Below are 23,651 nucleotides of genomic sequence, written 5' to 3' on the forward strand. Positions count from 1 at the left end.
GCTTTGTTACAAAGAGAAGAAGAACGAGAGAGATACGGTTGTCGGAGGCGACATCGGTGTTAACCGTGTAGAAATTCAATTCGATTTGATGAATATATTGTTTTATGCTTTGATTGATTGAAGGATAATCATCTCTTTGGATCTATGCTTGGCGCACCTTCGATGGAATTATGTTTTTACCGAATAGAAGGAGCTCTATTGTGACGTATTTAGTGCTTGTGCTGCTGGAGTGTTACTGGGAAGCGGTGTCTGGGCAGCTCTCCTACTCCGTCTCAGAGGAGGTAAACCCGGGGACTTCCGTGGGAAATATCGCTAAGGATCTAAACCTCAATGTGCAGGATTTGGAGTCTCGTATGTTTCAGATTGTCACCGGATCCAAGAGAAAGTATTTCGAGGTAAATCTAAAGACTGGTGTTCTCTATGTGAATGAGAGAATAGACAGAGAGGAGCTCTGTGCGGAGGATCTTACATGTACAGTCCTTGTAGAGGCCGTTATCAGCAATCCGTTGAAGCTTTATCGAATAGAAATACATATTCTAGACGTTAATGATAATTCCCCGTCTTTTCCTACGAGGTCACAACATATCAATATAACAGAAAACACGTTAACCGGTGCTAAATTCCCCCTAAAATCCTCTCATGATGCGGATGTTGGTAAGAATACTGTTAGTACATACAAGCTTAGTCCCAATGAATATTTTTCTCTAGCTACACACAGAGGAGAGAGTGTGTCTGCTGAGTTGGTGCTGCAGAAAGCTTTAGACCGAGAGAAACAGCCTGTGATCCAGCTCACACTGACCGCTGTAGATGGAGGAAATCCACAGAGGTCTGGTAGTATGGCTGTTATAGTTAATGTGTTGGACATAAACGACAACCCCCCTGTTTTTAGTAAATCGCTGTACAAAGCCAGTGTTTATGAAAACGTACCGATTGGAAACTCAATAATAACACTAAATGCTACTGATTTAGACGAAGGACCAAATGGTGAAGTGTTTTTTTCATTTAGCGAGTTTGGAAAAGGCAACTTTGCTGATATTTTTGTAGTGGACACAAAAACGGGGACTGTTACAAACAAAAGAAAAATAGATTTTGAAGAAAACAAAGCTTTTGAAATCCGTCTTCAAGCAAGTGATGGGGCCAACTCTCCGATGACATCACACTCCAAATTGTTGATTGAAGTACTAGACATAAACGACAATGCCCCTGAGATCACTGTGACGTCACTCTTAGACACAGTGAAGGAGGACGCCAAGGTGGGCACTGCAATTGCTCTCGTGTCAGTCCTAGATAAAGATGGTGGAAAAAATGGGTTGGTACATTGTGAGGTTAAGAATAAAGTCCCTTTTAAATTGGAGACAAACTATAAAAACTACTATTCGTTAGTAGTCAATGGTCCTCTAGACAGAGAGAGCGCGTCTCATTACAATGTTACCATCGCAGCTACGGATGAAGGGACCCCGCCTCTCTCCAGCACCACCGTTATTACTGTACACGTTTCTGACGTGAATGACAACGCTCCTCGCTTCTCAGAACCAGTTATTAATGTTTATGTTAAAGAGAATAGTCCGATAGGAGATGTCATTCAAACCGTGTCTGCAGTTGATGCTGACGTCAATGAAAATGGTCATGTGACCTACTCATTCTTAGAGAGTAACAGTAACTCAGTACCGCTGTCTACAATGGTCAATATAAACTCAGATACAGGAGATATAGTCAGCCTTCAGTCTTTTAACTATGAGGAGATAAAAACTTTCCAGTTTAAAGTTAAGGCCACAGACTCTGGTGTTCCTCCGCTCAGCAGCAACGTGACTGTGAACGTTTTTATCCTGGATGAGAATGACAACAGACCTGGGATTCTCGCGCCCTATTCTGATCACGGCTCCGTTAACTCTGAGAACATTCCCTATTCTGCTGAAGCGGGCTACTTTGTAGCTAAGATCAGGGCTGTAGACTCCGACTCTGGCTACAATGCGCTGCTTTCTTATCACATCTCTGAGCCCAAGGGATCCAACCTCTTCAGAATCGGAACCAGCACCGGGGAACTAAGGACTAAGAGGCGAATGAGTGACAATGACCTGAAAACCCACCCGTTCGTCGTGTTGGTTTCTGATAACGGAGAACCCTCACTGTCAGCGACTGTGTCTATTGATGTAGTGGTGGTTGAAAGTACAGGTGAAATCCAGACTCAATACAGAAACGTACCGAGAAAGGAGGAGAGCTTCTCTGATTTAAACTTGTATTTGCTGATCGCCATTGCCTCGGTGTCAGTGATATTTTTACTGAGCCTCATCAGTTTAATAGCTGTAAAATGCCACAGGACAGACGACAGTTTCAAAAGGTACAGCGCCCCAATGATCACCACACACCCAGACGGGAGCTGGTCTTACTCTAAATCTACTCAGCAGTATGACGTGTGTTTCAGCTCAGACACACTGAAGAGTGACGTAGTGGTTTTCCCCGCGCCGTATCCACCTGCAGATGCAGAACTGATCAGTATTAATGGAAATGACACGTTTGACAGGACTCAGACATTACCCAACCAAGACAAGGTGAGACATCATGTTTTCAATTAGCACATATATATTCTATTCTCCTGTCATTTACTGAGCATTTACTCTGCTTTGTTGTGCTTTTTAAGGTATTTTGATGGTGTTGTCGTTTGCTCTTTAATGTACGTCTTATGTAAGTTGTAAAAATTGCCTATGTAAGTTGTAAACATGGCTTGTTATTTACCCGTTGTAAATATAAAGGTCAATGTGCTGTAAATGGTGCTGAAACGGATAATGGTATTTTTCTTGGTGTTTGAGCTAATGAGGTGATTGCGCTTAGTACATTTATTAGAGCTACTCATATTAACTTACACTTGTAATCAGATATTATGATCACCAGCCTTGGCTTGTGTCTGGGTTTTCTGGAATGTAATGTCATTTGTTAATCTAACATCATACATTGATGCGTAAATTCCCCCACGTGGCGTCACTGTTGACCGTGGCATTGAAATATTGTATTTTGTGTCTTGAGGCCCCTCCCCGTTTCAGAGGGTGAGGACATTTCTCGGGGCTTTGTTACAAAGAGACGCAGGATGAGAGAGAGAGACGGAGACTGGTCGGAAGCCACATCAGTGTTTACCGTGTAAAAAATCTGGATTGGAAACATATTTCTCGAAGCTTTTATTGTTTGACAAATATTCGCATCTTTGGATCTATGCTTGGCGCACCTTCGATGGAATCATGTCTTTACCGAATAGAAGGAGCTCTATTGTGACGTATTTAGTGCTTGTGCTGCTGGAGTGTTACTGGGAAGCGGTGTCCGGGCAGCTCTCCTACTCCGTCTCAGAGGAGGTAAACCCGGGGACTTCTGTGGGAAATATCGCTAAGGATCTAAACCTCAATGTCCAGGAGTTGGAGTCTCGTATGTTTCAGATTGTCACCGGGTCCAAGAGAAAGTATTTCGAGGTAAATCTAAAGACTGGTGTTCTCTATGTGAACGAGAGAATAGACAGAGAGGAGCTTTGTGCAAATGCTCCTAAATGTACAGTCAGTGTAGAGGCCGTTATCAACAATCCGTTGAAACTCTACCGTGTAGAAATGAATATTTTAGATGTTAATGATAATGCTCCATCTTTCCGAGCGAAATCACAAACTATAGACATTGCTGAAAACACTTTTCCAGGGGTACGATTTCCGTTGTTAGACGCATCTGATGTAGATGTTGGAAAGAATGCTCTCAATACATACAAACTGGGCCCTAGCCAGCATTTTTCCTTGGCGATGCACAAAGGGGGTGAGAGCGTGTCTGCTGAGTTAGTGCTGCAGAAAGCTTTAGACCGAGAGAAACAGCCTGTTATCCAGCTCACACTGACCGCTGTAGATGGAGGAAACCCAGCAAGGTCAGGTACATTGGAAGTAATAGTTCATGTTCTGGATAATAATGACAACGCTCCAGTTTTCACAACGTCGTTGTACAAGACACGTATGATTGAAAATACACCAATAGGAACAACTGTCATAACTTTAAATGCGACAGACTTTGATGAGGGTACGAATAGTGACCTTGTTTATTCTATCAGCAAAAATGAGAAGGATCATATCCTCCAGATGTTCGATATTGAGCCAAAAACGGGGACAATTACAGTTAAAGGTAAAATTGACTATGAAGAACATACTGCATTTGAGATCCGTGCGCAGGCGAGTGACAGAGGCCAGCCCCCGATGGCAGCGCACTGTAAAGTGCTGGTAGAAGTGGTGGACCTCAACGACAATGCCCCTGAGATCACTGTGACGTCACTCTTAGACACAGTGAAGGAGGACGCCAAGGTGGGCACTGCAATTGCTCTCGTGTCAGTCCTAGATAAAGATGGTGGCAGAAATGGGTTGGTACATTGTGAAGTTGAGAATAAAGTCCCCTTTAAATTGGAGACAAACTATAAAAATTATTATTCTTTAGTGGTCGATGGGTATCTTGACAGAGAGCAGGCTTCTCAGTACAATGTCAACATCATAGCTACGGATGAAGGCACCCCGCCTCTCTCCAGCACCAGCGTTATTACTGTGCACGTTTCTGACGTGAATGACAACGCTCCTCGCTTCTCAGAACCCGTTATTAATGTTTATGTGAAAGAAAACAGTCCGATAGGTGACGTCATTAAAACAGTGTCTGCAGTTGATGCTGACGTCAATGACAATAGTCATGTGACCTACTCATTCTTAGAGAGGAACAGTAACTCAGTACCGCTGTCTACAATAATCAATATAAACTCAGATACAGGAGATATAGTCAGTCTGCAGTCTTTTAACTATGAGGAGATAAAAACGTTCCATTTTAAAGTTCAGGCCACAGACTCTGGTGTTCCTCCGCTCAGCAGCAACGTGACTGTGAACGTTTTTATCCTGGATGAGAATGACAACAGTCCTGGGATTCTCGCGCCCTATTCTGATCACGGCTCCGTTAACTCTGAGAACATTCCCTATTCTGCTGAAGCGGGCTACTTTGTGGCCAAGATCAGGGCTGTAGACGCCGACTCTGGCTACAATGCGCTGCTTTCTTATCACATCTCTGAGCCCAAGGGATCCAACCTCTTCCGAATCGGAACCAGCACCGGGGAACTAAGGACTAAAAGGCGAATGAGTGACAATGACCTGAAAACCCACCCGTTGGTCGTGGTGGTTTCTGATAACGGAGAACCCTCACTGTCAGCGACTGTGTCTATTGATGTAGTGGTGGTTGAAAGTACAGGTGAAATCCAGACTCAATACAGAAACGTACCGAGAAAGGAGGAGAGCTTCTCTGATTTAAACTTGTATTTGCTGATCGCCATTGCCTCGGTGTCAGTGATATTTTTACTGAGCCTCATCAGTTTAATCGCTGTAAAATGCCACAGGACGGACGACAGTTTCAAAAGGTACAGCGCCCCAATGATCACCACACACCCTGACGGGAGCTGGTCTTACTCTAAATCTACTCAGCAGTATGACGTGTGTTTCAGCTCAGACACACTGAAGAGTGACGTAGTGGTTTTCCCCGCGCCGTATCCACCTGCAGATGCAGAACTGATCAGTATTAATGGAAATGACACGTTTAACAGGACTCAGACATTACCCAACAAAGACAAGGTAAGAAATAAATGTTTTACTTCACACAGAAATCACTTTCCATCCCATCATCCCTTTGCCAAAAATGTGTATGCTTTGGCGTGCTTCCCATTGTCTATCTATGACGGTGTTCTTTGCTTTCGCTGTCTCTTTTGAATAATCAGTTAAATATTTGGGATCATACTGCTTTAACAAGTTGCAAACATGTTCACTATCCGCTCCCTATCTAGAGGATCATGTGTCCGCTGTCCATGGTGCTGAAACCCACCAGTTTTTGTCCTGTCCGCTTTTGAACTAAACTTACGCAAGAGCACAGATATACACTGAACAAAAATATAAACGCAACAAGTAAAGTGTTGATCTCATGTCTCATGAGCTGAAACAAAAGATCCCAGTAATGTTCCATATGCACAAAAAGCTTATTTCTCAAAAATGTTGTGCACAAATTTGTTTACATCCTTGTTAGTGAGCATTTCTCCTTTGTCAAGATAATCGATCCACCTGACACGTGTGGCATATCAAGAAGCTGATTAAATAGCACGATCATTACATAGGTGAACCTTGTGCTGGGGACAATAAACGGCCACTTTAAAATGTGCAATTTTGTCACACAATACAATGCCACAGACATCTAAAGTTGTGAGGGAATGTGCAATTGGCATGCTGACTACAGGAATGTCCACCACATCTTTCTTCAGAGAATTGAATGTTAATTTCTCTACCATAAGCTGCCTTCAGTGTCGTTTTAGAGAATTTGGCAGTATGTCCAACCCGCCTCACAACCATATAACCACATGTAACCACGCCATCACAGGACCTCCACTTCTGGCTTCTTCCCTTGCAGGATCGTCTGGGTTGTGGGCGGTGGTGGTGGGGTTTGGGGGGGGGGGGGGGGCGGGGTTGATTAAGGAGTTTTTTTTGGCTGGGCCTGGCTCCCCAGTGGGTGGGCTTGGCTGTGAAGTGAGTGAGTGGGCCTATGCCCTCCATGGCTGCAGGCTGCACCCCTGTCCGATCATGTGAAATCCATAAATTAGGCATTCATTAATTTATTTCAATTGACTCATTTTCTGAACTGTAAATCAGTAACATCTTTGAAATTGTTCCATGTTGCGGTTATATTTTTGTTCAGAATAGTATGGTCATCATGCTTAGCTTGTGTCTGGGTGTCATGTATTTTAATGTGATTTTCTGAAGCTCGTACATTTACCACTTGGCGTCACTGTTGACCGTGGCATTGAGATATTATATTTGGTCTCGAGGCCCCTCCCAGTTTCAGAGGGAGAAGTGATTTCTCCGGGCTTTGTAACAAAGAGATGCAGGACGAGAGGGAGACTGGTCGAAGCGGAGTACACATAAGTGTAAAAAATAAGCTGAATTTGATACGTATATTTTTCGATGCTTTGATTGTTTGACGGATAATATTCTCTTTGGATCTATGATCAGCTCACTTTCGATGGAATCATGTCTTTACCGAATAGAAGGAGCTCTATTGTGACGTATTTAGTGCTTGTGCTGCTGGAGTGTTACTGGGAAGCGGTGTCCGGGCAGCTCTCCTACTCCGTCTCAGAGGAGGTAAACCCGGGGACTTCTGTGGGAAATATCGCTAAGGATCTAAACCTCAATGTGCAGGATTTGGAGTCGCGTATGTTTCAGATTGTCACCGGATCCAAGAGAAAGTATTTCGAGGTAAATCTAAAGACTGGTGTTCTCTATGTGAATGAGAGAATCGACAGAGAGGAGCTATGTGCGGAGGATCTGAAATGTATAGTCATCGTAGAGGCCGTTATCAACAATCCGTTGAAGCTTTACCGTTTAGAAATGATAATTGTAGATGTTAATGATAACGCTCCGTCGTTTAGTGCTAAATCACAAACTATAAACGTCGCTGAGAACACTTTACCTGGAGTTAAATTCACTTTATCAGAGGCTTCTGATTTGGATGTTGGTAAGAATACTGTAAGCACATACAAGCTTAGTCCTAATGAATACTTCTCTCTTGACATACACAATGGAGGAGGTAGTGTGTCTGCTGAGTTGGTGCTGCAGAAAGCTTTAGACCGAGAGAAACAGCCTGTGATCCAGCTCACACTGACCGCTGTAGATGGAGGAAATCCACAGAGGTCTGGTACGTCACAGATTATAATTAATGTTTTAGATATTAATGATAACCTTCCGGTATTTACTAGCTCTTTGTATAAGACTACAATTCCCGAGAATGTGCTCATAGGAACAACGGTATTCACTGTGAACGCGACTGATGCTGATGAAGGTACAAATAGTGAGATTGTCTACTCTCTTAGGAATAAAGATCAAGACCGTATTCTAGATATATTCGAAATTGACCCCAACTCTGGCGTTATAACAGTAAAAAGCAATATTGACTTTGAGGAAAGAAAGGCGTTTGAGATCCGTGTAGAGGCAAGTGACAGAGGCCAGCCCCCGAATGCAGCGCATTGTAAAGTGCTGGTAGAAGTGGTGGACCTCAACGACAATGCCCCTGAGATCACTGTGACGTCACTCTTAGACACAGTGAAGGAGAACGCAAAGGTGGGCACTGCCATTTCTCTCGTGTCAGTCCTAGATAAAGATGGTGGCAAAAACGGGGTTGTACATTGTGAAGTTGAGAATAAAGTCCCTTTTAAATTGGAGACAAACTATAAAAACTATTATTCGTTAGTAGTAGACGGGCCTCTTGACAGAGAGAGAGTTTCTCAGTATAATGTCACCATCACAGCTACGGATGAAGGCACCCCGCCTCTCTCCAGCACCAGCGTTATTACTGTGCACGTTTCTGATGTGAATGACAACGCTCCTCGCTTCTCAGAGCCCGTTATTAATATTTATGTTAAAGAGAACAGTCCGATAGGAGACGTCATTAAAACCGTGTCTGCAGTTGATGTTGACGTCAGTGAAAATAGTCATGTGACCTACTCATTCTTAGATAGTAACAGCAACTCAGTACCGCTGTCTACAATGGTCAATATAAACTCAGATACAGGAGATATAGTCAGTCTTCAGTCTTTTAACTATGAGGAGATACAAACTTTCCATTTTAAAGTTCAGGCCACAGACTCTGGTGTTCCTCCTCTCAGTAGCAACGTGACTGTGAACGTTTTTATCCTGGATGAGAATGACAACAGACCTGGGATTCTCGCGCCCTATTCTGATCACGGCTCCGTTAACTCTGAGAACATTCCCTATTCTGCTGAAGCGGGCTACTTTGTAGCCAAGATCAGGGCGGTAGACACCGACTCCGGCTACAATGCGCTGCTTTCTTATCACATCTCTGAGCCCAAGGGATCCAACCTCTTCCGAATCGGAACCAGCACCGGGGAACTAAGGACTAAGAGGCGAATGAGTGACAATGACCTGAAAACCCACCCGTTGGTCGTGGTGGTTTCTGATAACGGAGAACCCTCACTGTCAGCGACTGTGTCTATTGATGTAGTGGTGGTTGAAAGTACAGGTGAAATCCAGACTCAATACAGAAACGTACCGAGAAAGGAGGAGAGCTTCTCTGATTTAAACTTGTATTTGCTGATCGCCATTGCCTCGGTGTCAGTGATATTTTTACTGAGCCTCATCAGTTTAATCGCTGTAAAATGCCACAGGACAGACGACAGTTTCAAAAGGTACAGCGCCCCAATGATCACCACACACCCCGACGGGAGCTGGTCTTACTCTAAATCTACTCAGCAGTATGACGTGTGTTTCAGCTCAGACACACTGAAGAGTGACGTAGTGGTTTTCCCCGCGCCGTATCCACCTGCAGATGCAGAACTGATCAGTATTAATGGAAATGACACGTTTGACAGGACTCAAACATTACCCAACCAAGACAAGGTAAGAGTAATATGCTTAACGAATGTGATAATGTTTTTTAAACCCCAGCACAGTTTTATATTGCAGTTTTGGGGAGAATTACAGACATTTGTCAAATGTAGTTGTATCATGGTTTCAGAGTTATATGCCTCCACGTGTTTGCATGGTCAATTTAGTTTTTGATAACTTATGAGAATATATATTGGCAGACATTGCGGAAACAATATTTCCAGGCTGTATCACAACCGGCGGTGATTGGGAGTCCCATAGGGCGGCGCACAATTGGCCCAGCGTCGTCCGATTTAGGGTTTGTCCGTGGTAGGTTGTCACTGTAAATAAGAATTCTTATTAACTAACTTGCCTAGTTAAAAAAAAAGGTTAAGTCTTTTTTTTTAAAATAAAACAATGTGCACAAGAACATCGCTGTGAATGTGCAGACGCTGTCCGTGGTGCTGAAACGGTTAGTGTACTTTGGTTTCGAGGGGCAGAGGCCTTTTAGAATCAATTCTTATCATCGTTGAAAGTGGAATGGATTCAGTCAAGTGGTAGACAGTTGATTTCGTTTTAAATGTTTCATCTCTCTGCTTTGTCTCCCCCGTTAACATTCTATCTGGCAGTTTCTATGGGCGACCAAATAACGACAGCTGTCCTTGTATCTAAACTGTATTTCCACTATTTCTAACCGACTATAATAATAACTCATTTTAAATGTTCCCATCTTCATCATTTCACATTTTGAAGTTCTCATCATGAGCAAGTGTAGTCGAATTCGACTCTACGGTGTGGTCGACTCTACCATGTAGTTGATTCAGATTTGAGACTACATTGGTCGCCGGTTATTCACAGTGATCTTTGCTATTTTGCTCACTACTATCACAATAGGTCAACTATATATTATATAAAATGGCATGAAATCGAACACGTAACACTGGGTGTCACTATAGACCACGGTAAGCAGCGAAGTCAAATGTGTTTTTATACTCCTCCTCTGAAGGAAAATACAGAATAGTGTCACTGTCAGGGCGCGTAGTGAGGAGGAACGGTCGAGTTGTGATGAGACAGAGAGGGCTGAGCTGTGTACAGAATGTCCGACATTTAACGCAATATTTCGGGTTTTGATGGATACATGACCCTTACTTACTGGATTCAGTTGTTTTTCTACATGCAGCGATGGATCGTCGAAGACAAAGGGAAAGCGTTTGGATTCAGTGCGTCGCGTTGCTTTGTTTATTTGACTGGTCTGCAGCGCAGATCTCTTACTCCGTTTCAGAGGAGGTGGACAAAGGCACGTTCGTGGGGAATCTCGCTAAGGATTTAAACCTTAATGTACACGAACTGGAGTCGAGGGGTCTAAGGATTGTTTCCGGAAATAGTAAGATGTATTTTGAGGCGAATTTAAAAACAGGGATTCTTTACGTTAACGAGAGAATAGACAGAGAGGAGCTTTGTCCAAATACGATAAAGTGCTCTTTGAATATCGAAGCCATATTGAGCCATCCTGTGCTTCTGCATCGTATTGAGGTTAATATTTTAGATATTAATGATAACACACCTTCTTTTGTTGAAAAATCCCACACATTGAACATCTCTGAGTCTTCAACGCCGGGCGAGCGATATATGCTACCGATTGCAAATGACGCAGACACGGGCAGTAACTCGGTAAAGAGCTACAAGCTGAGCCCGAATGAACACTTCTCCCTGGATGTACAGAGCGGCGGAGAGCAGAGTGTGTCTGCTGAGTTAGTGCTGCAGAAAGCTTTAGACCGAGAGAAACAGCCCGTGATCCAGCTCACACTGACCGCTGTAGACGGAGGAAAACCTCCTCGATCAGGGACGTTACTTATCGTTGTTAACGTAATTGATGTTAATGACAATTCTCCAGTATTTTCTAAGCCGCTTTATAAAGTTCGTGTTTATGAAAATGCGCGTTTTGGGACAAATATATTAACTCTCACTGCAACAGATTTAGACGAGAGCGTAAATGGTGAGATAGTGTATTCTTTCTTAAAACGTGGAAATCTGGACCCCTCAAACATGTTTGCCATCAATTCAGACACTGGTGAAATTACAGTCAAGGGAAATTTGGACCATGAAGATAGTCCTGCATTTGAAATTCGGGTTCAGGCGATGGACCGAGGGCACTCACCTCGCAGTGCACATGGTAAAGTGTTAGTTGATGTTATTGATGTCAATGACAATGCCCCAGAAATCTTAGTGACGTCACTCATAAGTCCAGTGAAAGAGGATGCCGAGATAGGGACAGTGGTCGCCTTTGTGACAGTAACTGATAACGATGGAGGTAAAAATGGCCTCACTAACTGTGAACTTGTAGGGTCTGTTCATTTTAAACTAAAGTCGAACTATAAAAACTATTATTCGTTAGTAGTAGATGGGCCTCTTGACAGAGAGAGTGTTTCTCAGTATAATGTCACCATCACAGCTACGGATGAAGGGACCCCGCCTCTCTCCAGCACCAGCGTTGTTACTGTAGATGTTTCTGATGTGAATGACAACGCTCCTCGCTTCTCAGAACCCGTTATTAATGTTTATGTTAAAGAGAACAGTCCGATAGGAGACGTTATTTATAAGATGTCTGCTTTTGACCCAGATTCAGATGAAAATGCAAAAGTAACCTATTCTTTATTAGATAAAAATGTTTCAATATCATCAGCTGTAAATATAAACTCGGATACAGGAGATATAGTCAGCCTGCAGTCTTTTAACTATGAAGAGATGAAAACTTTCCAGTTCAAAGTTCAGGCCACAGACTCTGGTGTTCCTCCGCTCAGCAGCAACGTGACTGTGAACGTTTTTATCCTGGATGAGAATGACAACAGACCTGGGATTCTCGCGCCCTATTCTGATCACGGCTCCGTTAACTCTGAGAACATTCCCTATTCTGCTGAAGCGGGCTACTTTGTAGCCAAGATCAGGGCTGTAGACTCCGACTCTGGCTACAATGCGCTGCTTTCTTATCACATCTCTGAGCCCAAGGGAACTAACCTCTTCAGAATCGGAACCAGCACCGGGGAACTAAGGACTAAGAGGCGAATGAGTGACAATGACCTGAAAACCCACCCGTTGGTCGTGGTGGTTTCTGATAACGGAGAACCCTCACTGTCAGCGACTGTGTCTATTGATGTAGTGGTGGTTGAAAGTACAGATGAAATCCAGACTCAATACAGAAACGTACCGAGAAAGGAGGAGAGCTTCTCTGATTTAAACTTGTATTTGCTGATCGCCATTGCCTCGGTGTCAGTGATATTTTTACTGAGCCTCATCAGTTTAATCGCTGTAAAATGCCACAGGACAGACGACAGTTTCAAAAGGTACAGCGCCCCAATCATCACCACACACCCTGACGGGAGCTGGTCTTACTCTAAATCTACTCAGCAGTATGACGTGTGTTTCAGCTCAGACACACTGAAGAGTGACGTAGTGGTTTTCCCCGCGCCGTATCCACCTGCAGATGCAGAACTGATCAGTATTAATGGAAATGACACGTTTGATAGGACTCAGACATTACCCAACAAAGACAAGGTAAGAGGAACTCTCCCCCGCAGATGTTTAAATGTGTCTGCACTTCCAGTTAAATGTGTTTTGTGTTGTGGGAAAACAGACAGAGATATGTGGCATTGGGAAATATGCAGATATGCTTACATCATAGCAGGTTTCAGATTGATATAAGTTGTCCACATTTTCAGCCTACGGATGCATATGGTATCAACGATTTATAGGCTACGGTGAAGACTTGTTTCCAAATGACTGTGTTCACCAAGCGGTGAAATAGTAGTGGCTGCTGTACATGAGGCTCAAATCGTTTGTGCTTTGTGCTTCCAATGTCCAGTGATGTTTTTAGACTGATACATGTCACTGGTTAAATTGAATGTATGCAAACCGTGGTAATTCGCTTTTCAGAGTTGTCTTTGCGGTCTTGACAGCATGACAATGTTGATAACCCTTGAGCTATCCGTATCACTGCTCTGCTACTCGTCCTAGATTTTTATAGCTTCTGCCATCGATATCAGAATATAATCAACACATAGTTTATTGTTCAATGTGGCTGAACGTTTTGGATCCTTTCCCTGTGTTTTTCATTTTAACAAAACATTCCTTTTTTTTGTGTTTTTTTTTACATACATGCACCTTTCGCTAAACAACATGAGTTTGTTTATTTGAAGTTATCTCTGTAGGCCTATTCTAACACATCAGAGACAACTCTCGTTTTATACGAGTAATGTATAAAAGTAACACACGGTGTCACTATAGACCACGAACGGAAGATAAATCCTTGACAAACTAAGACTCCTCCTTTCAGAATGAAAAAAGAGAAGTGTCACCAGTCCGGACCGCTTTCTGAAGAGAAACGCCATTAGACGTAGACGGGTGGGCTGTATTGGATCTCTGATATACGTATAACGGATCGTTTTGTGGTTTTAATGGATATGCGATTTTGACTTATGGATTAATTTGTTTTGTACACGCAGCGATGGATCGTCGAAGACAAAGGGAAAGCGTTTGGATTCAGTGCGTCGCGTTGCTTTGTTTATTTGACTGGTCTGCAGCGCAGATCTCTTACTCCGTTTCAGAGGAGGTGGACAAAGGCACGTTCGTGGGGAATCTCGCTAAGGATTTAAACCTTAATGTACACGAACTGGAGTCGAGGGGTCTAAAAATTGTTTCCGGACAGAGTAAGAAGTATTTCGAGGCTAATTTGAAAACGGGAGTACTGTTCGTTAACGAGAGAATAGACAGAGAGGAGCTTTGTCCAAGTACGGTAAAGTGTTCTCTAAATATACAGGCCATATTGAGCCATCCTATGTTTCTTCACCGCATTGAAGTAAATATTATTGACGTAAATGACAATGCACCGTCATTCCTTGAACAATATCATACATTTAACATTTCAGAATCTTCTTCACCCGGTGAGAGATACCCTCTACCTATAGCAAATGACGCAGATACGGGCAGTAACTCGGTAAAGAGCTACAAGCTGAGCCCGAATGAACACTTCTCCCTGGATGTACAGAGCGGTGGAGAGCAGAGTGTGTCTGCTGAGTTGGTGCTGCAGAAAGCTTTAGACCGAGAGAAACAGCCCGTGATCCAGCTCACACTGACCGCTGTAGACGGAGGAAAACCTCCACGATCGGGAACGTTACAGATTATTGTTCACGTAGTAGATGTCAATGATAACTCGCCAACATTTAGCAAATCACTCTACAAGGTCCGTGTTAATGAAAATGTATCTTTAGGGACACAACTATTGAAGTTAGAGGCTACAGATTTAGACGAGGGTCCAAACGCTGACATTGTATATAGCTTTATGAAGCGTGGCAATGTGAACAATGCAGATATGTTCTCCATAGATTCACGAAGCGGTGAGATTACTGTAAAGGCGAATTTAGATCACGAGGAAAATGCAGCATATGAGCTACGGGTGCAAGCGACGGACCAAGGCCCTTCGGCCCGCAGTGGTTATTCTAAAGTGTTGGTTGAAGTTATTGATATCAATGACAATGCTCCCGAAATATCTGTGACGTCATTAATGAACCCAGTAAAAGAGGATGCTGGCATAGGGACCGTGGTTGCCTTGGTGACAGTTACAGATAAAGATGGAGGTAAAAATGGCTTCAGTAACAGTAAACTTGTAGGGTCTGTTCCTTTCAAACTGATGTCGAACCACAAAAACGATTATTCGTTAGTGGTAGACGGGCATCTGGACAGGGAGAGCGTTACTCAGTATAATGTCACCATCATCGCTACGGATGAAGGGACCCCGCCTCTCTCCAGCACCAGCGTTGTTACTGTAGACGTTTCTGATGTGAATGACAACGCTCCTCGCTTCTCAGAACCCGTTATTAATGTTTATGTGAAAGAGAACAGTCCGGTAGGTGACGTCATTTATAGGATGTCTGCGTTTGATCCAGATTCAGATGAAAATGCAAAGATGACGTATTCATTATTAGATAAAAGTGTTTCAATATCATCATCTGTAAATATAAACTCAGATACAGGAGATATAGTCAGTCTTCAGTCTTTTAACTATGAGGAGATACAAACTTTCCATTTTAAAGTTCAGGCCACAGACTCTGGTGTTCCTCCGCTCAGCAGCAACGTGACTGTGAACGTTTTTATCCTGGATGAGAATGACAACAGACCTGGGATTCTCGCGCCCTATTCTGATCACGGCTCCGTTAACTCTGAGAACATTCCCTATTCTGCTGAAGCGGGCTACTTTGTGGCCAAGATCAGGGCTGTAGACTCCGACTCCGGCTACAATGCGTTGCTTTCTTATCACATCTCTGAGCCCAAGGGAACCAACCTCTTCAGAATCGGAACCAGCACCGGGGAACTAAGGACTAAGAGGCGAATGAGTGACAATGACCTGAAAACCCACCCGTTGGTCGTGGTGGTGTCTGATAACGGAGAACCCTCACTGTCAGCGACTGTGTCTATTGATGTAGTGGTGGTTGAAAGTACAGGTGAAATACAGACTCAATACAGAAACGTACCGAGAAAGGAGGAGAGCTTCTCTGATTTAAACCTGTATTTGCTGATCGCCATTTCCTCGGTGTCAGTGATATTTTTACTGAGCCTCATCAGTTTAATCGCTGTAAAATGCCACAGGACAGACGACAGTTTCAAAAGGTACAGCGCCCCAATGATCACCACACACCCCGACGGGAGCTGGTCTTACTCTAAATCTACTCAGCAGTATGACGTGTGTTTCAGCTCAGACACACTGAAGAGTGACGTAGTGGTTTTCCCCGCGCCGTATCCACCTGCAGATGCAGAACTGATCAGTATTAATGGAAATGACACGTTTGACAGGACTCAGACATTACCCAACCAAGACAAGGTAAGAGTAATACCCGTTACGAATGTGTAAATGTCTTTTTAAACTCCAGCTTTGTGATTGCAGTTTTTGGGATAATGACAGACATTTATCAAACGGTTTCAGAGTTATCATACAAATGTTTGCATGGCCAATTTAGTTTTTGATATCGTATAAGAATATTTCTGGGAATAAATTGAGTGGAAATGTACAAAAGAACATCGCTTTGAAAGCACAGACGTTCTCGGTGGTGCTGAAACAGCGTTCTTTGGTTTCGAGGGGCAGAGGCCTTTTCGGATCGATACTTTTAAACGTTGAAAGTGGAATGGACATTTTCAAGTGATGTAGAAAGTTGGTTTGAAAAGTATTTTTTAGCTCTCTGCTTTGTCTTCCCCAGGAACATTCAATCTGGCAGTTTTCTATATGGGGGATCAATAGGGCCTCCTGTATTTGGTTACCTGACTCTTTGACAGCTGTCCTCGTTACTAACTTTTACCTTTATCACCACGACTTTAAATGACTATTGATACTCATTTTAATTGTTCCCCAGTGTTTGCCGTTTTACGCGTCCCAACCTGAGCACCTGTATTCAAACTGGACTCTATCATGCGGTTGATTCATAGTTGATACAACATTAGCCAATGGATACGTATACAGTCATATCTGCTATTTGCTTGCTACTATCACAGTAAGTTAATGATGTGGTATAAAACGTTGAGTTAAATCAAACAAGTAACACATGGTGTCGCTATAGACCAGGAATGGGAGAGTGGTCACTTATATTCTATGACTCCTCCTCTCTGAATGAAAGAAAAAAACACCGTCACGCTTTGTCAAGAGAAACACTCGAATGGTGGTGAGAGGAAGAGGGCTGGGTTGTGTGGATCTCTTATTTGACGGATTTTTTTTGTTGTGGTTTCAATGGACATGCCACTTCTATTTCTGGAATAATACGTTTCGTACAAGCCGCGATGGATCATCGAAGACAAAGCGAAAGCGTTTGGATTCAGTGCGTCGTGTTGCTTTGCTTATTTGACTGGTCTGCAGCGCAGATCTCTTACTCCGTTTCAGAGGAGGTGGACAAAGGCACGTTCGTGGGGAATCTCGCTAAGGATTTAAACCTTAATGTACACGAACTGGAGTCGAGGGGTCTAAGGATTGTATCGGGACATAGTAAGAGGTATTTTGATGCGAATCTGAAAACGGGGATACTGTTCGTTAACGAGAGAATAGACAGAGAGGAGCTTTGTCCGAATACGGTAAAGTGTTCGCTAAACATACAGGCCATATTGAGCCATCCTACGCAGCTCCACCGCATTGAGGTTAATATTTTAGACGTTAATGACAATGCACCATCTTTCCTTGAAAAATTATATTCATTCAACATTTCTGAATCATCATCCACAGACGAGCGATATCTTTTACCGATAGCAATCGATTCAGACACGGGCAGTAACTCGGTAAAGAGCTACAAGCTGAGCCCGAATGAACACTTCTCCCTGGATGTACAGAGCGGCGGAGAGCAGAGTGTGTCTGCTGAGTTGGTGCTGCAGAAAGCTTTAGACCGAGAGAAACAGCCCGTGATCCAGCTCACACTGACCGCTGTAGACGGAGGAAAACCTCCACGATCGGGGACATTGCTGATAATAGTGAACGTAATTGATGCCAATGATAATTCCCCCACGTTCAGTAAGCCGCTGTACAAGGTTCGCGTTAATGAAAATGTTCCGTTCGGAACTAAGGTCATTCAGCTAAATGCCACAGATGTAGATGAGGGAGTCAACGGTAAAGTTGTATATTCCTTTATCAAACGTGGTAACGTGAACCCCTCTGATATGTTTGATATAAATTCAGACACTGGAGCAATCACAGTTAAGGGAAATGTGGATTATGAGGAAAGTCCTTCATATGAAATTCGTGTGCAGGCGACAGACCAAGGCTCATCACCCCGTAGTGCACACGGGAAACTATTAGTGGAAGTTATTGATTTGAATGACAATTTCCCAGAAATATACGTGACGTCACTCATGAGCCCCGTGAAAGAGGATGCTGAGATGGGGACAGTGGTCGCCTTGGTGACAGTCACAGATAAAGATGGTGGTAAAAATGGCCTCACTAACAGTAAACTTGTTGGGCCAGTGCCCTTTAAATTGAAATTGAATTATAAAAACGATTATTCATTAGTAGTAGATGGGCCTCTTGACAGAGAGAGTGTTTCTCAGTATAATGTCACCATCACAGCTACGGATGAAGGGACCCCGCCTCTCTCCAGCACCAGCGTTGTTACTGTAGAGGTTTCTGATGTGAATGACAACGCTCCTCGCTTCTCAGAACCCGTTATTAATGTTTATGTTAAAGAGAACAGTCCGGTAGGTGACGTCATTTATACGACGTCTGCTTTTGATCCAGATTCAGATGAAAATGCAAAGATGACGTATTCATTATTAGATAAAAGTGTTTCAAAATCATCGTATATTAATATAAACTCAGATACAGGAGATATAGTCAGTCTGCAGTCTTTTAACTATGAGGAGATAAAAAAGTTCAATTTTAAAGTTCAGGCCACAGACTCTGGTGTTCCTCCGCTCAGCAGCAACGTGACTGTGAACGTTTTTATCCTGGATGAGAATGACAACAGACCTGGGATTCTCGCGCCCTATTCTGATCACGGCTCTGTTAACTCTGAGAACATTCCCTATTCTGCTGAAGCGGGCTACTTTGTGGCCAAGATCAGGGCTGTAGACTCCGACTCTGGCTACAATGCGCTGCTTTCTTATCACATCTCTGAGCCCAAGGGATCCAACCTCTTCCGAATCGGAACCAGCACCGGGGAACTAAGGACTAAGAGGCGAATGAGTGACAATGACCTGAAAACCCACCCGTTGGTCGTGGAGGTTTCTGATAACGGAGAACCCTCACTGTCAGCGACTGTGTCTATTGATGTAGTGGTGGTTGAAAGTACAGACTCAATACAGACTCAATACAGAAACGTACCGAGAAAGGAGGAGAGCTTCTCTGATTTAAACCTGTATTTGCTGATCGCCATTGCCTCGGTGTCAGTGATATTTTTACTGAGCCTTATCAGTTTAATCGCTGTAAAATGCCACAGGACAGACGACAGTTTCAAAAGGTACAGCGCCCCAATGATCACCACACACCCCGACGGGAGCTGGTCTTACTCTAAATCTACTCAGCAGTATGACGTGTGTTTCAGCTCAGACACACTGAAGAGTGACGTAGTGGTTTTCCCGGCGCCGTATCCACCTACAGATGCAGAACTGATCAGTATTAATGGAAATGACACGTTTGACAGGACTCAGACATTACCCAACCAAGACAAGGTGAGATCTCTACATAAACTAACCTATACATCTTATGTTGAAGCATATTTGTATACTCCTTTGAACTCTCAGTCAAAGAATATTGCTTTCAAAGTTGCTATTACGTTGAAAACATCCATCCACTCAAGAGTTTTTATATTGGCTTTGTTTTTCACTGTGTGTATGGCCTCCTGGCTTCATAAAGGGAGTGTTGCTGTCCATGGTTCTGAAAGTGCGCTAAACTTCGGAGCTGAGCGTTTAAATGTGCCTAACCCCAGCAAAGTCGTAAGTATTTAGGGTATAGTGAGAAAAAAGACAGGAACGTATTCAACGTATGGGAAATATATCGATGCATCATTTTTCAGATTGATGATATGGGTTACACAACCGCTATTGACATGATCAGTCTAAAGGTACATATGCCTATTGTGTATCCATGTCAACCGCATTTGTTTCCAACGGACTATGTTCAGTAAGCGGTGCAAGCTTACCAGGTGCTTTCCATGGTGCTGAAACCGTTTTTGCTCTCCGCTGATGGGAGCCGTGTTCTCTTTAGATGAACGCTTGTCACTGGTGTAATGGAATGGATGCAACGTTTTTCTCACTTTGCAGCCTAGAGCGCGTCACACTGTTAACCCCTTGAGCTTTGTATCTCGATATCCCTTCGGTCTTTACTCCTCGTTGATTGTTCTAGCTTCTGTTAATGTCATCAGAACATGTGTTTCATTATGTTGAGTTGACCTTTTGTTCGCTACTTCCCCGTGTTTTGCATTGAATAGATCGCTTGTCCTTTAATAAAGACATCGTCATTTCGTGTAGCGGATGTCCAACACGAGACTGTACACTGGAGTTTACCTCCGTATTCTAACTAGTCAAATGATATACTCTCTTATTATTACATGAGTAATATAGGCTATAAACAACACACGATGTCGCTATAGACCACAGAATTTGATATTCTTATGACTCCTCCTCTCTGAATGAAAAAGGGAATCGAGTCACAAGTCCCGAGCGCCTTTGTCAAGAGACACTCGAATGGCGGTGAGACTGAGAGGGCGGGGTTGTGTACAGGATCTATCTAACTGATTATTATTTTTTTAAATTAGGTTTCATTGACATGTGAATATTTTCTATTGGATTAATTTACTTTGTACACGCAGCGATGGGTCGTCGAAGACAAAGGGAAAGCGTTTGGATTCAGTGCGTCGTGTTGCTTTTTTTATTTGACTGGTCTGCAGCGCAGATCTCTTACTCCGTTTCAGAGGAGGTGGACAAAGGCACGTTCGTGGGGAATCTCGCTAAGGATTTAAACCTTAATGTACACGAACTGGAGTCGAGGGGTCTAAGGATTGTATCGGGACATAGTAAGAGGTATTTTGATGCGAATCTGAAAACAGGAGCACTGTTCGTTAACGAGAGAATAGACAGAGAGGAGCTTTGTCCGAGTACGGTAAAGTGCTCTCTAAATATAGAGGCCATATTGAGCCATCCTATGCTTCTCCACCGCATTGAGGTGAATATTTTAGACATCAATGACAATTCTCCGTCATTCATGAAAAAGGTTGCTACTTTTAACATATCTGAATCTTCATACCCCGGCGAGCGATACCCACTACCAATAGCGAATGACGCAGACACGGGCAGTAACTCGGTAAAGAGCTACAAGCTGAGCCCGAATGAACACTTCTCCCTGGATGTACAGAGCGGCGGAGAGCAGAGTGTGTCTGCTGAGTTGGTGCTGCAGAAAGCTTTAGACCGAGAGAAACAGCCCGTGATCCAGCTCACACTGACCGCTGCAGACGGAGGAAAACCTCCACGATCCGGAACGCTGCCTATTGTTGTAAATGTCATAGATTCTAATGATAATTCACCCTCATTTAGCAAGCCGCTGTATAAGGTCAGTGTGCCTGAGAATATACCTTTTGGGACTACAGTCTTAACACTCAGTGCTACTGATTTAGACGAAAGACTAAACAGTAAACTCGTGTATTCATTCGTTGAGCGTGGGAATCTGAATCCTGCTGATATGTTTGCCCTGAATTCAGACACTGGGGAAATGACTGTAAAGGCGAATTTGGATCATGAGGCAAATGCTGCGTATGAAATCCGGGTGCAAGCAACTGACCAAGGCTCCTCGCCCCGCAGTGGTTATTCTAAAGTGTTGGTGGAAGTTATTGATGTCAACGACAATGCCCCTGAAGTCTCGGTGACGTCACTTATGAGCCCAGTGAAAGAGGATAGTGAAATGGGGACAGTGGTCGCCTTGGTAACTGTGATAGATAAAGATGGAGGGAAAAACGGCCTCACCAACTGTAAACTTGTTGGCTCTGTTCCTTTTAAACTGAAGTCGAACTATAAAAACTATTATTCGTTAGTAGTAGATGGGCCTCTTGACAGAGAGAGTGTTTCTCAGTATAATGTCACCATCACAGCTACGGATGAAGGGACCCCGCCTCTCTCCAGCACCAGCGTTGTTACTGTAGAGGTTTCTGATGTGAATGACAACGCTCCTCGCTTCTCAGAACCCGTTATTAATGTTTATGTTAAAGAGAACAGTCCGGTAGGTGACGTCATTTATACGACGTCTGCTTTTGATCCAGATTCAGATGAAAATGCAAAAGTGACGTATTCATTATTAGACAAAAGTGTTTCAATATCATCTTCTGTAAATATAAACTCAGATACAGGAGATATAGTCAGCCTGCAGTCTTTTAACTATGAGGAGATAAAAACGTTCCATTTTAAAGTTCAGGCCACAGACTCTGGTGTTCCTCCTCTCAGCAGCAACGTGACTGTGAACGTTTTTATCCTGGATGAGAATGACAACAGACCTGGGATTCTCGCGCCCTATTCTGATCACGGCACCGTTAACTCTGAGAACATTCCCTATTCTGCTGAAGCGGGCTACTTTGTGGCCAAGATCAGGGCTGTAGACTCCGACTCTGGCTACAATGCGCTGCTTTCTTATCACATCTCTGAGCCCAAGGGAACCAACCTCTTCCGAATCGGAACCAGCACCGGGGAACTAAGGACTAAGAGGCGAATGAGTGACAATGACCTGAAAACCCACCCGTTGGTCGTGGTGGTTTCTGATAACGGAGAACCCTCACTGTCAGCGACTGTGTCTATTGATGTAGTGGTGGTTGAAAGTACAGGTGAAATACAGACTCAATACAGAAACGTACCGAGAAAGGAGGAGAGCTTCTCTGATTTAAACCTGTATTTGCTGATCGCCATTGCCTCGGTGTCAGTGATATTTTTACTGAGCCTCATCAGTTTAATCGCTGTAAAATGCCACAGGACAGACGACAGTTTCGAAAGGTACAGCGCCCCAATGATCACCACACACCCCGACGGGAGCTGGTCTTACTCTAAATCTACTCAGCAGTATGACGTGTGTTTCAGCTCAGACACACTGAAGAGTGACGTAGTGGTTTTCCCCGCGCCGTATCCACCTGCAGATGCAGAACTGATCAGTATTAATGGAAATGACACGTTTGACAGGACTCAGACATTACCCAACCAAGACAAGGTGAGATCTCTACATAAACTAACCTATACATCTTATGTTGAAGCATATTTGTATACTCCTTTGAACTCTCAGTCAAAGAATATTGCTTTCAAAGTTGCTATTACGTTGAAAACATCCATCCACTCAAGAGTTTTTATATTGGCTTTGTTTTTCACTGTGTGTATGGCCTCCTGGCTTCATAAAGGGAGTGTTGCTGTCCATGGTTCTGAAAGTGCGCTAAACTTCGGAGCTGAGCGTTTAAATGTGCCTAACCCCAGCAAAGTCGTAAGTATTTAGGGTATAGTGAGAAAAAAGACAGGAACGTATTCAACGTATGGGAAATATATCGATGCATCATTTTTCAGATTGATGATATGGGTTACACAACCGCTATTGACATGATCAGTTTAAAGGTACATATGCCTATTGTGTAACCATGTCAACCGCATTTGTTTCCAACGGACTATGTTCAGTAAGCGGTGCAAGCTTACCAGGTGCTTTCCATGGTGCTGAAACCGTTTTTGCTCTCCGCTGATGGGAGCCGTGTTCTCTTTAGATGAACGCTTGTCACT

The 23,651-nt window shown here is 43.5% G+C and overlaps 5 protein-coding genes across 22 annotated transcripts in view; all 5 read left to right on the forward strand.

Annotated features, from left to right (window-relative positions):
- LOC115173577 (protocadherin alpha-C2) overlaps positions 1-23,651 on the forward strand; it is a 231,451-nt gene that overhangs the window by 130,884 nt on the left and 76,916 nt on the right. Inside the window, exon 1 of one of the 18 annotated variants that reach the window (XM_029731894.1) lies at positions 3,030-5,612. The exons of 16 other annotated variants lie outside the window; for them this stretch is intronic. In XM_029731894.1, the coding sequence (XP_029587754.1) occupies positions 3,231-5,612 (2,382 nt within the window). In that variant the 5' untranslated portion in view covers positions 3,030-3,230. Of the gene's footprint in view, positions 1-3,029; positions 5,613-10,455; positions 12,954-23,651 lie in introns of those variants that run through there. One more of the 18 variants, XM_029731936.1, reaches the window with a different exon arrangement.
- LOC115163743 (protocadherin alpha-4-like) lies at positions 37-2,573 on the forward strand. Its single transcript, XM_029715904.1, has one exon. The coding sequence runs from the start codon at positions 171-173 to the stop codon at positions 2,571-2,573; it is 2,403 nt and encodes an 800-aa protein (XP_029571764.1). The 5' UTR covers positions 37-170.
- LOC115173681 (protocadherin alpha-2-like) lies at positions 13,712-16,410 on the forward strand. Its single transcript, XM_029731990.1, has one exon. The coding sequence runs from the start codon at positions 13,903-13,905 to the stop codon at positions 16,300-16,302; it is 2,400 nt and encodes a 799-aa protein (XP_029587850.1). The 5' UTR covers positions 13,712-13,902; the 3' UTR covers positions 16,303-16,410.
- Positions 16,640-20,650, forward strand: LOC115163752 (protocadherin alpha-4-like). The gene is made up of 2 exons (XM_029715915.1): positions 16,640-19,682; positions 20,558-20,650. The coding sequence occupies exons 1-2, from the start codon at positions 17,220-17,222 to the stop codon at positions 20,648-20,650; spliced, it is 2,556 nt and encodes an 851-aa protein (XP_029571775.1). The 5' UTR covers positions 16,640-17,219.
- LOC115163759 (protocadherin alpha-8-like) lies at positions 20,696-23,639 on the forward strand. Its single transcript, XM_029715928.1, has 2 exons — positions 20,696-23,171; positions 23,636-23,639. Exons 1-2 carry the CDS (start codon positions 20,731-20,733, stop codon positions 23,637-23,639), a joined length of 2,445 nt encoding a protein of 814 aa, XP_029571788.1. The 5' UTR covers positions 20,696-20,730.

Source organism: Salmo trutta, chromosome 3, assembly GCF_901001165.1.
Source record: "Salmo trutta chromosome 3, fSalTru1.1, whole genome shotgun sequence".
Lineage (NCBI taxonomy): Eukaryota > Metazoa > Chordata > Actinopteri > Salmoniformes > Salmonidae > Salmo > Salmo trutta.